The 12,762-nt window shown below is 40.9% G+C and overlaps 1 protein-coding gene across 2 annotated transcripts; it reads left to right on the top strand.

Moving 5' to 3' along the window:
- Positions 1 to 4,074: 4,074 nt before the first annotated feature.
- On the top strand, positions 4,075 to 11,186 carry LOC102107761 (toll-like receptor 6). Of its 2 annotated transcripts, none has more exons than XM_088056250.1 (3): positions 4,075 to 4,337; positions 4,628 to 4,731; positions 9,001 to 11,186. In XM_088056250.1, exon 3 carries the CDS (start codon positions 9,037 to 9,039, stop codon positions 10,228 to 10,230), a length of 1,194 nt encoding a protein of 397 aa, XP_087912376.1. In that variant the 5' UTR covers positions 4,075 to 4,337; positions 4,628 to 4,731; positions 9,001 to 9,036; the 3' UTR covers positions 10,231 to 11,186. The 2 variants fall into 2 exon arrangements, with proteins under 2 accessions (XP_087912376.1, XP_005518093.2); XM_005518036.3 differs by having other exon boundaries at positions 4,628 to 4,794.
- The last annotated feature ends 1,576 nt before the right edge of the window (positions 11,187 to 12,762 follow it).

Below are 12,762 nucleotides of genomic sequence, written 5' to 3'. Positions count from 1 at the left end.
TTTGTGAACTTTGATCTTGCCAAAAACAAAGATTGAGGAAGGAAGAAAAGTTTTGGGCTTTTCTCTTAAGGGTAAAAAGAAAGATGAGGTACTTCACATTTTAACTTGGCATTGCAGCAAGGGAGAATCAGTGAATTGATGGAACTCTAATACCCCTAGAGTCCTGGTACCATTTTGATCCTGAGAGATACCTTGACCAGAGGGGGTGTGAGGCTGCAGGAACAGAACTGCCTTCATCATATTGTCTATTTTTTGAGAAACTCCTGACATCTCTAAATCATACCTTTTTCCCCCCGAGATTTCTACTTTTTGTCTTCTCATCCATATATCTTACTTTGTGCTTATTGTTAAAGGAATCTGTCCTTTTCAGCTGAAACTGTATCTCCTGTAGCACAGCTATGACTTGTGATCAGAAAGTCAATAACCAGTCAGAGTCAGAAAAAATTCCCAGGTCTTGAGACAGCAGGTAAGACTTTATTCACTGAGTTAGAAAAACAAACTACATTTACAATATTTGCTTTCCTTTACAGAAATATAGCAGGCCCCTCTGTCTGTGCTTACACTGTTTTAGCTTCAAAAAAGCATGGCAGGGCTCACGCAAACATTCACAACTGCTAAAGTTGATGACAGCAAACTTCCTCTTTGCCCCAATAAGGGAAGATTGTTTGAAATACCAGAGCTAGATGACCGTCAAGCAGGAAGTTTCCCTTCAAAAATGAATTTCAACATGTATATGAGAGAAGAAGGGATGTTATGATGAAATCCTCATGTAGTATAGAATATTTACATTTTATCATATTTTTGCCTTCCATTATTAGCAAAAGGTGTTAATTTTGATTCTTCTTCTTGCCTGAGGTCTAAGTATGATGAGATTTCTTGACCTGAAGCCTTGAACTCTGAGTGACTGTTTATGACCTGTAAAAGAAAGGTCAAATTTAACACTTAGCTCTCTCATCCCACTTAGCCTCAAAATTAATATAACATACCTGTTACCAAATTGCAGACATTTCATTTAGGACTGTGGAAATAAATGGTTACTTTCTGCTTCCTCCTTCCCCTCCAATTACTTCTTCAGTGTGTGACCCTTGGATAAGTGTAGATGATCAGAGAGCTTGTTTTGCCTGTCCCTTTTTCACAACCAGGGGCAGCTGGATTATGTGGTGCCTTGCTTGAAAAATTTCTTCAAAAGCCTCAGAGTTTTAGGCCAGTTACCCTTGAAACCTCTGCAATACAATTAACATCCCCTTGTTGTGTGTAACCTTAAGAACTCATCTGTCGTCTTCTGTTGGCTGGAAGACAGAGAAACCCTCTGAAAGTCAGAGGTGCACCAAGAAACCTTCCTGTTACTCATGTGGGAGCCATAGCCATTACCAGAAATTAAGGAATGGAAGGTTTTAGCAAGGCAAGCAAGGTTTTTTTGCCACTTTGGATAGAACTTGGAATTGTGTGACCTCAGGAAATGTAGATGATGTTATGATAAGCAGAGCAATTACACTTCTGTGCTATTATAGGTTTCTGGATTCCAAAATCGTTGAGTGAATAAATTGGAAAGGGTGGCTTTTAATGAGCATGGGCATCAATTAAAATTTGTACTTTGGAACCAGAAGCCCACATGCTATTATCTTCTTTCCATATGTGCCAAATAATTGATAAAACAGCTAAACATGCAATGAATTATTAGAACTAGTTTCTCTGATTCCACAAGAGACAACGAGTTTCTCAAGTGTTATTAGAATATTTCTAACAATTATCTCAGCCTCTGTCATACTGTCAACCCTTTCTATAAAACCAGCTTTAATCCATGAAGAAATTTTTCCATGTTCATGTGTTGTCTCACAGCACGTCTCACAGCACATGAGCCAGTTTATCTGCACATTTTGGAAAGAGACTAACTTTTCTGTGCAGCCTGGAGATGTTTGCCTGCATTTGGTGCTGCACTGAAATGTCTAACTGCTGCTGCACTCCAGTTATCAGGAAAAGGGAGTGTGTAAATATGTTCTGATGTCAGATACTGTATCAGAGCAGATTCCTGGCATTGGACTAGTCATCTTGGTGACTAGCAGGAATGGTATTTTCACATACATAAAAATATCAACATACAAAACTGATAACATTAAACACCCTCCAAAACCTAAAAAATGTGCAGAATCAAGTGAAAGTGTAAAAGTTTTTTATGTATGTTTAAGCAGTGTGTAGTATAAAGGAAACTGAACTGTGGCAGACAGGGAGACTTGACACAATGTAGGTTGCCCTGCTGAGAGCTCAGCTCTTCTTCAGCTTTAGAAATGTTACAAAACATCTTCACTGAAGTTCAGCTGCAGAGAGTTAGAGGAAGGAAGGGCACTCAAGGGAAAATAATGACACTCTGTGGGAGATTCTGCTGAGCAGAAGGTTCAAAACTTCTGTGAAACCCATGTTTACTCAGGGCTTTGGTTAGTCTGTTTTTTCTTTTGGAAATATTTGCTCAGATTGACTATAATACTCATTTTTGTTTTGTCAAAAGAAAGCAGTATTTATAATCAATAAATGAGAAAATTGTGTGTCCTGCAAGGTGGCTCTGGGTTACCAATTTGATTTCCACAACTTTGATCCTTGTGTCTATTTATATCAAAGCAAAATAGACTTGAGCATCAATGTGATACAGTCCCTGCTCACTTTGACTTGTGGTGGCATTTAGCCTTTGTTTCACCTACTTGACGTACAGCTGATAGTGACAATTACAGTTAAACATTGATGTGACCAAACACCAGTTTTGCAAACCTTTAATTATTTTATTAACTTTCCATGAGTACTTTGGTGAGTTCATCTGCTGTGATTATGCTTTAATCCCATGTCTTGCACATGTAAGATCCCTTCTGCAGTTCTTATCAGAGAGATTCTTCACATTTTTGGCATGGTGCTGGTCCTGTATAGCTTTTCATGCCTGGCCAAGGGTAGCTGTGATTCCTCTCTGGGTAACTAATGGTGACATACAGGCAGAAGTGTGAAATGGCTTTTTGTGACCATTGCTAGAGCAAACTACAAAAACCCCCAGTGGTGTAAAATTCAGAAATGGAACAAAGTATCTGCATGAACATATGGAAAAGATGGTATGTAGCTGGTACATTTTAAGATGCATGAGCAAAAATAAATTGCTTTCAGTTTTTGCCTGTCATGAAAAGTGACTGAATCACTAAACTGAAATCAGCCCCAAAAAAAACTTCGTTGAATTGGTTAGTAAAAAAATTATGCAAGGTTCTTAATGGTTTAACAGAGGTATTCAGGAGTATCAGTTTTATTTTAACCAATTGCAAATTTTTCTTTATGGCAAACTGTTTATTTGGATGTATTTTAAAACTTCATAAAGAAAGGTGGTAAGAAAATGAAACATATTACAACTAAAAGCTGGTTTTAATTGCTGTGTGTGCACTAGAGTCAGTTCTGATGAAAGCTGATGATGTATTTGATTTTACCATGCAGCTAATATTTTTTCTATGAATTATATTCAAAGTAAGCAGTAAAGCTTCTACTGTTTTGCCTAATTGTGATATCTCTGTTCTGTCAACAAGTGCCTTACTCTATTCAGTATCATGGATTAATGCCTAGCAATAGGAGCATCTCTTTTAACTTGAAGTCTAGATGATATCAGCTGGCAAACACTCTTGCTGCTTATTGAGAAACATTCATGATCCCAGGTCTTGTCTTGGGTCACAGATGTTGATTTTCTCCCAGGCTCATGTGCCTGTTCACAATGCTAACTGAATGGCTGCTTTCTTGGATTCCTTCAGCCCCAGATTGCCCTATATTGTCATATTCTTTGTGGCTTCATTACACCTGTCTTGTCATAGGGAATATTCTCTGTTGATTTTTATAAGTTTTTGGAGGAAGCCACAATGCGAGGTATCCTTGATAACCATTCTAGTGTAAAGATGATTGGCCTGTAAAGGTTTTTAACTGTGCCAGTTTGCCCCTGTTACTAGCTTTTGAGATATAAACTTCTGTCATCCATCAGTGTGCTACATTAATTACGCTCCTTGATGAGCAAAAAACTTTGGTAGGGTAGAGCTTTGCAAGAGATCTTTGTATGAACAAAAACTGGCAGTGAGGGTTCTGCTTCCTCTTTTCTGTGTGTGCAAAGAGGAGATGCAGTTGACAGATTTCTATAACACCTGTGTAACATCAGAAGCAGACTTGAAATTAGAAATGCAGAATTATTTGAACGGTCTTGCCAATCTATACTACAGATAGGTTTATTTCCTCCTAAACCAGATAGTTATGCAAATATTACAGAAGTAAATGCATTTTTAGTCTGAGCTGCTAAAAGTTTCCTTAAGTGCTCTTAGTACCTGCATTGTAAGGTATATACCTGTTTCATTAATTCCTTGAATTGTATAGCCTGTTTAAATAAAACCTGTTTTTTTTGCTTCCTGGGGTAGGTAATTATTGAGGAATCAGCATCTCATGTGAGATTCCCCACCTTGAAGATTACATATGTTTGAAATTCTACTTCAGGCATGCTAACCAAATATGCAGAGGACTTTTTCTGGTTCTTCAACTTGGAGATAAATTCCATGCAGAAAAGGTGGGTTATATTTGCTTCATTATTTATAATTATTTTCTCTTTGTTTATCTCTTCATCAACTCTCAGGTGCTGGTGTTTCTTTGCTGTTGGAAGATACTCTTACATTTTGAAGTTTCAGTGAAAACACTCATCTGAATTTCAGCAAAGAGGAAGGGGAGAAAAATCATTTGGTATGGCAGTTGTAATTCTCAGCCAACTCTAATTTAATACCATTCTAAATCAGCATTGGAGAGGTAACCCTTGATCCTTACTATTGCTTTTCTAGACATATTTGCTTTACTCTGACTGCAGCACTCCACAGGGCTATAGAGTGTGACTCATCTCTTGTTGCAATGTCTAGCATAGCATGTACAGTAAATTAAAACTCATCTGGTGCTGGAACATAGACAAAGAATATATTTCTATTTTTTTCTCCCTTCAGAACATTTCTTGCTTTATTACTGACATCCCTTTTGTCCAAGAGGAAGTTTCTCAAGATAGTGCTAGATAAAGCTTATTTGATTCAAGAGTTAAGATTGCTTATCAGCTTGGACTCTGAGGAATGGAGCTAACTGGGCTTTGAAGGAGCTGGGTCAGATTTCCTTGTCTTGTTTTGTCTTGCAATTCATATTGTCCTTTGACCAACCATCCCAGCTTAATTTCTTTTGTATCCTCAGATACCCTAGCACAGCTTTCTGAAGGTGTAATTTGACCTCTCTATCGGATTTGATAGCGTTAGAAATACTTTAGTGATTTCTTCTTTTATTGCTTTTGGTGATGTTAATTGCATATATTTTTGCTTTACTTAATTGAGAAAAAATTTATTAAGTCTGATAGGAAGCTTGGATGGGAAGTGTTGAGTTTTGGTATCAGTTAGTCAAATTATTAGGCACTAACACATAATCTAGAACTGAAAAAAATCGGGTTTTGGTTTCTATTTAACAAAAAATTACACAGGGACAGAATTTTAAAACTTTGGGGTTTTAGATCTTTTTAACAGAAAAAATCAGAACAGAAAATACAGCTGGAGATGTTTGTCTCCTGAAACAATTTGACAATATTGTTGTTGAGTGATTTGCTCAATATGAGTTGCTTATGCTTCATATTGTCTGTGTGTTTTGTTTAATGCTTGACAACGAGAGAGTAATGCCCAGGTCATGGTTTTTCAGAAAAGGACTGATGCCTCTCCAAGTCCATGAAGGCTATTGATAGGCATGACCAGATATTAATTCAGCTGGACCCTGTCTACAAAATCCTTTCCTCCTTGGGTTTTTGATACTTAGTACTAGATTAATTATCCCTCACTATTTTTAGAGAGGTTCACTGTCAAGTTCCAATCATAGGAAAATATAGAAAATTTCATAGGACACCTAGGAAATTCTGGAGTCTTTGGCAATGTCTGTTTTCTTTCAGATTTTGGGTATCACTGCTTCATACATAGTCCAGTCATGGTGTGGTATTACCATTAGTATGCTTTTGGTCAGACTGGTGTAAAAATATTCATTTGTGTGGAGTATGGATGGTTGACCCTGGCAGAGTACTAGCTGTCCACCCAAGCCATTGCATCGCTCCCTTCCTCAACTGGACAGGGAAGAAAATATAAAATGAAAGGCTTGTTAGCCAGATAAGGGCAGGGAGAGATCACTCACTCATCCATTACTGTCACAGGCAAAACAGACTCAACCTGGGAAATTAATTTAATTTATTACAATTTAATCAGAGTAGGATAATGAGAAATAAAACCAAATCCCAAAACACCTTCTTCCCAGACCTCCCTTGTTCCCTGGGCTCAGCTTCACTTCTGAATGCTATATCTCCTCTCCCAATGGCACTGGGGGTCGGGGAATGGGGCCTGTGGTCTGCTCATCGCTTGTTATTTTCCCACTTTTTCCTTCTCACTCTGTTCCCCTGCTCCATCCTGAGGTCCCTTCCACTGGAGATAGGTCTCCACAAAGTTCTCCAACATGAGTCCTTCCCACTAGCTGCAGTTCAAGAACTCTTTAGCACAGATCCTTTCCATGGGGCACAGTCCTTCAGGCTGCTCCAGCATGGGTCCTCCATGAAGTGACAGTCCTGTCAGCAAACCTGCTCCAGGGTGGGCTCCTCTCTCCACAGGACAACAGGTCCTGCCAGGAGCTTGCTCCAACATGGGTCTCCCATGAGGTCACAGCCTCCTTCAGGCATCTACATGCTCCAGCATGGGCTCTTCCATGGCTGCAGGTGGGTCTCTGCTGATCGTGGACCTCCATGGGCTGCAAGGACAGAGCTTCCTCAGAGGAATCTCTGCTCCAGCACCCAGAGCACCTCCTCCCCCTCCTTCTGCACAGACCTTGGTGTCTGCAGAGCTGTTTCTCCCATATCTTCTCACTCCCCTCTCCCAGCTGCAGTTGCTGTTCCCCAGGGCTTTTTCCCCTTCTTCATGGTGTTATCCCAGAGGCACTACTAATGTTGTGGATGACCTTGGCCCTAAATCCAGCTTAAAGCCAGTAGCTGGATTTATAGAGCACAGAGGAAGCTTCTAGCAGCTTCTCAGAGAAACCATACCAGTAGTCCCCCTTCTACCAAAACCTCACTGCACAAACCCAATGCAATGGACAGTATAATTCCTCTTCAGAATTCTTGGCTTACTGGAAAAATGGACTCTTATGTCTTTGTGCTATAGCAAGGATAAAGCTGATGATCTGACCCTGAGAGGGTGCATGGCAATAGCCAGGGTCTTTGGAGTGTGGAGAAGAATATCCTTTGAGTGAAGAGGTTGTTTTTGCACCAGTTGCTGTGAGGGTGGTTTTATTGGAGTTTTGTTCCCAAATGTGCATGAATTTGGGATGTATAGAAACAGCAGATGGATCGGTTGTTTAATTCTCCTTTATTTATAAATGCATTGATATTGGTTTGTACCAGTTTTGCATTCTTTTGTGATTGTTGAGAAATTTGTATTTTTTAACATCTATGTTATTTTTAACATACCAGTGGCATCCCGCCCCCATTATTAAGAGAAGTAATTTATATTTGACTGAGTCAATAATTAGAGTTAAAGAATGGGAGTGAGGACTATTGATAAGGACTGAAAACAAGAGTATGTAAAAATATTTTTTTATTACATAGATTGTATATTGTATTTTATTTTCACAATAAAAAAACAACTTCAACCATTCAACAGCTTCATTAAATTTCATGTATTTTTTTTTTCATAGGGCTGGACTCATCAGGGAGACATATTATACAGAAAACAAAGATATGCTTCCGTGTTTCTGTAAAAAAACAAGATAAAGCTGGATAGCATAATGAGCTCCCTCACAAATATCTATGTTTTTACTTGTGCCTTTACCTTCACACTATGGAACAATATCCAGCCAACTGTAGAAGATGAATTTATTGCAAATTATTCAAGCAGTTTGCTAACTTATGTTCCAAAAATCATTCCAGCCCATACTCGGGTATTAGATTTATCACATAATAGGATCTCTGGACTTAGTATCTCAGAATTTATTTATTTTTCTGACCTTCAAGTATTAAATATTTCTTATAATATAATTACAGTGCTTGACTTTAGTGTCTTTATTTTTAATGAAAATTTAGAATACTTAGATTTATCTCATAATAACATTTCAAAAGTTTGCTGTCTCACTCTTGCATATCTTAGACATTTAGATCTTTCTTTCAATAAGTTTACTGCCCTGCCCATGTGTCAGGAATTTGGGAACATGTTTCATTTGGAGTACCTTGGATTAACTGCTACAATGATACGAAGGTCAGACTTCAGGTATATCAAACATTTGCAGCTGCACACTGTCTTCCTGACCTTAAGAAACTTTTCATTGTATGAGCCTCAGAGTCTGACAGTCTTGACCACAAGGAACCTCCACATTGTTTTTGCAGCAAACCAAAACTTCATTTTTCCCCTCTTGTATGATGGAATGAGCACTTCAGAAAACTTAAAAATAGTTAACTTAATATATACCTTGAGCTACAAAGATTTCCCTGCTCCGCCTTTAATGCTTCTGAAAAAAATCAAGACAACAGCTCTCACGCTTGAGGCTGTGGACTTAAAATGGGCTATCATCCTGCAAATTTTCATGCTTATTTGGTATTCACCTATGGAACATTTGACTGTGAGAAATTTGACTTTTCGGGGTCCACTGGAGGAGCCAAATGAATATGCATTTCTACCCTTATTAAGCTCTGTAGAACATTTAATTTCTTTGGATGGCTCCATGAAAACATTAACTTTGGAGCATGTTCGTAATAAAGTTTATTATTTCAACCAGGAGATTCTATACAGACAGTTCTCAGAGATGAATATTGCCAATTTGACAATAAGTGATGCCTATATGCCGCACATGCTTTGTCCCAATAGAACAAGCTCATTTCAGTATTTAAATTTTTCTCACAATGCTCTGACAGATGAGTTGTTCCAGAATTGTGGCACTCTCATGGATCTGAAATTACTTATTTTGCAGAAGAATAAATTTGAGAGCCTTTACAAGGTAAGCTTCATGACCAGCCATATGAAATCACTGAAATACCTGGACATGAGCAGCAACCTGCTGCGCCACGATGGAGCCGACGTGCAGTGCCAGTGGGCTGAGTCTCTGACAGAGCTGGACCTGTCCTCCAATCAGTTGGCAGATGCTGTGTTTGAATGCTTGCCCGTCAACATCAAAAAACTCGGCCTACAAAACAATCAGATCAGCAATGTCCCCAGGGGGATCGTGCAGCTGGAATCCCTGCAAGAGCTGAACCTGGCATCCAACAGGCTGGCTGACCTGCCAGGGTGCAGTGGCTTTCCGTCCCTGCAGTTCCTGAACACAGAGATGAATTCGATCCTCACCCCGTCAGCTGAGTTCTTCCGGAGCTGCCCAAGGGTCAGGGAGCTGCAGGCCGGGCACAACCCGTTCAAGTGTTCCTGTGAACTGCAGGCCTTTATCCGCCTGGAGAGGCGGGCAGGGGGGAAGCTGTTCGGCTGGCCGGCGGCGTACGTGTGCGAGTACCCGGAAGGCTTGCGAGGAACGGAGCTCAAGGACTTCCACCTGAGCCTGCTGGCTTGCAACACGACGCTCCTGCTTGTGACAGCTCTGCTGCTAACGCTGGTGCTGGTGGCTGCGGTGGCCTTCCTGTGCATCTACCTGGATGTGCCGTGGTACGTGCGGATGACATGGCAGTGGACGCAGACGAAGCGCAGAGCTTGGCACAGCCCGCCCGGAGATCAGGGGGCCGTTCTGCAATTCCACGCGTTCATTTCCTACAGCGAGCGCGATTCGCTGTGGGTGAAGAACGAGCTGATCCCGAACCTGGAGAAGGGGGAGGGCTGCGTGCGGCTGTGCCAGCACGAGAGGAACTTTATCCCTGGCAAGAGCATTGTGGAGAACATCATCAACTGCATTGAGAAGAGCTACAAGTCGATCTTTGTGTTGTCTCCCAACTTTGTGCAGAGCGAGTGGTGTCACTATGAGCTGTACTTTGCCCATCACAAGTTATTCAGTGAGAATTCCAACAGCTTAATCCTCGTTTTACTGGAGCCTATCCCTCCGTACCTTATCCCTGCCAGGTATCACAAGCTGAAAGCTCTCATGGCAAAGCGCACTTACCTGGAGTGGCCGAAGGAGAGGAGCAAGCGTGCCCTATTCTGGGCTAACCTGAGGGCAGCCATTAACATTAACCTGCCAATATCCAGTGAAGCAAATGAGTGATGCTACACCTGCTAGTAGTATAAGTATGTAAATAACTGACTTGATTATTTTGCATTAAACTCTGTTAATTTTTTTTTCTATTTTCTTACAATATTCCCAGTTTGTTACAAAATGTGGTACATATAGAAATTGCTATTGCTTATTTAAGCCATCCAAGTAGTCAGAGGTCATCTGTAGTTGCCCTTCATCAACAAAGAATGAGAGAGAAATTTTCAATGTTTGACCTTATTTTTAGGTTGCATTTGTTTTGGACTTTTCCCATTGAAAGCTATATTTGAAAGTAACAAGAATAGTGACTGGTTTAGTGTAATCAGGCTGCCAAGGCATACATTTAATCTTTGTTCTGATATGAATACTGTGAGGTTAAGAATGTAGGGATGTGCTTTCTTGGTTTTAATAAAGTAACATAAAGAAGAAAACTATTGTTTGAATCCTATCCAGTACATTAGAATAGTAGATGTCAAGAGTACAGTATCTGCACTCTTTTAGCTTATTTTCCCTTCCTGCAAGTCTTTCCCTTCATCACAGAGAGACTTCCTTGGGTGAATGCTGAAAAGTTGAATCCATTAATCCTTGTTTGATGGTCTTCTTCCTTTGCTGTATTTAACATTACTACTTGCATTATCTACATTATCTAACATTATCTACAGATAGATACCTGCCAAGTCATGATTTCATAGGATTTGCTATTCACTGTCTTCAAATTCATAGTTAATACTATGTACTTATTATTTTTTATAGTTTTGTAATATTGCTGCTTTCTGCTGTGATTCTATCAAGCTATACCAGGCTGCATGTTTTTTCTGTTTCCTAATACTCAGAAACTTGATGTTTGGAGGTGAACCCTCTTTTATCTCCAGGCTTCCACTGAACTCTGTTACCTTGCTCATTTAATTAGCAGGTGTTGAGGGTCATCACACAGCTGAAAAAAGAGTAATTTTCCCTTGGAAATAACTTACCTGCTAAAATCTTACTGATTAAACTAATGGTGTTTGTTAGTAGGAGACATCTGGTAACCTGCTGTGCTTAGATTAGATTTGAGAGTCTAATAAACATCTCATTCTTTATCAGTTATTAAATGTCATGTGTCATTTCATTGGTGATGTGGAGTTGTGTCATTATACTTACAGCTTAATGGAAATGTAAAGTCCTGTGATCATAACTGTGAGCAGCAAATGAGGTGATCAGACTGGTAAGAGGACGTGATCCTTAATGCTCACTGAGGTGGCTCACCAGCACACACCAGCTGTGGTAGCTAGATGAAACAGTGAAATTGAAGCTGTGGGAGAGCTTCCTGGTGTCCAGAGATGCCAAGACATATTGCATCTCACCAGAGCTTGTCTGGCTCTATCACTTCGGCCTGCGACAGGAGTGGGTCACACCCCAGGAGCAGGATGACCCGAGGTGTGACTAGAGCACTTGCTCTATGGCTTTTTGGCTGTCAGTCTGAGCTCTGAGGAGACAAGGACGAGAGGGAGGTCTTTTGCATGGGATAATAGAGGATTTATTGCTCTGGGGAATCTTGGCGGCAAAAGACAGAAAATGTGAGAGCGTGCAACAGCTGAAACAGGGAGGCGATTCAAAGGGAGGGTACAAAGCATCAGCTAATCAGAGATGTCCTGGGGAGGGCAAAAGGTGGGGTTCACAAAATCATCATCCAGTGAGGGAGGTGAGGGGGAAATTGGGTCACATGGACTAATCAAGCCTCGAAGTTTAGGGGATTTCTGAAGTGGAATTCCAAGCGTGCGGTGGGCCTAAGGTAGGATTGACAGGAGACTCAGGGTAGATTGACAACGTGGGGTGGGAGGGTCTCATTTGGACCAAACCATCAACTTAGAACATACCATTAACAAAACACACTGCAACAAAGACACTGCTGGCTCCCACCTACCAGTTCAGGCTAACTGGATAGGATTACAGTAGGATGCCAGGTGCCTGGCTCCTGAGCTTTGGAAAGAAGAGCTAAAATCTCCATTAAATCTTAATTATCACTCAATTATTTCCACACTCATTAAATCTGTATCTCTCCAACTTAGAGAGGAGGATGTTGTGGGGGAATATGTCAAAGCCTTACCCAGAAATTAAGATTTTGTAGGGATTAGGGATGCTGCTGGCTGAGAGGTTGGACATGACCCAGCCATGGGCACTCACAGCCCAGAGAGCCAAACGTGTCCTGGGCTGCATCCAGAGCACCGTGGGCAGCAGGGCCAGGGAGGGGATTCTGTCCCTCTGCTCTGCTCTGCTGAGACCCCACCTGCAGGGCTGCATCAGCTCTGGGGTCCCAGCGTAAGAAGAATGTGGACCTGTTGGAGCAAGCCCAGAGGAGGCCACAAAGATGATCAGAAGGCTGGAGCACCTCTTCTATTAGGACAGACTGAGAGAGCTGGGGTTGTTCAGCCTGCAGAAGAGAAGGCTCCATGGAGGCCTTTCAGTACTCACATAGGGCTTGTAAGAAAGATGCAGACAGACTTTTTAGCAGGACCTGTTGTGATAAGTGAAGGGGTACTGGTTATAAACTAAAAGAGGGCTGAT

This window comes from Pseudopodoces humilis, chromosome 6 (assembly GCF_049639895.1).
Source record: "Pseudopodoces humilis isolate 2021_Gansu_Grassland_sample_001 chromosome 6, ASM4963989v1, whole genome shotgun sequence".
In the NCBI taxonomy this organism is placed as follows: Eukaryota; Metazoa; Chordata; class Aves; order Passeriformes; family Paridae; genus Pseudopodoces; species Pseudopodoces humilis.
This window is presented reverse-complemented; position numbering and strand designations above follow the sequence as displayed.

What these genes read in the sequence shown, in the direction of transcription:
- LOC102107761 (XM_088056250.1), top strand. Translation starts at nt 9,037, where the DNA reads ATGACCAGCCATATGAAATCACTGAAATACCTGGACATGAGCAGCAAC.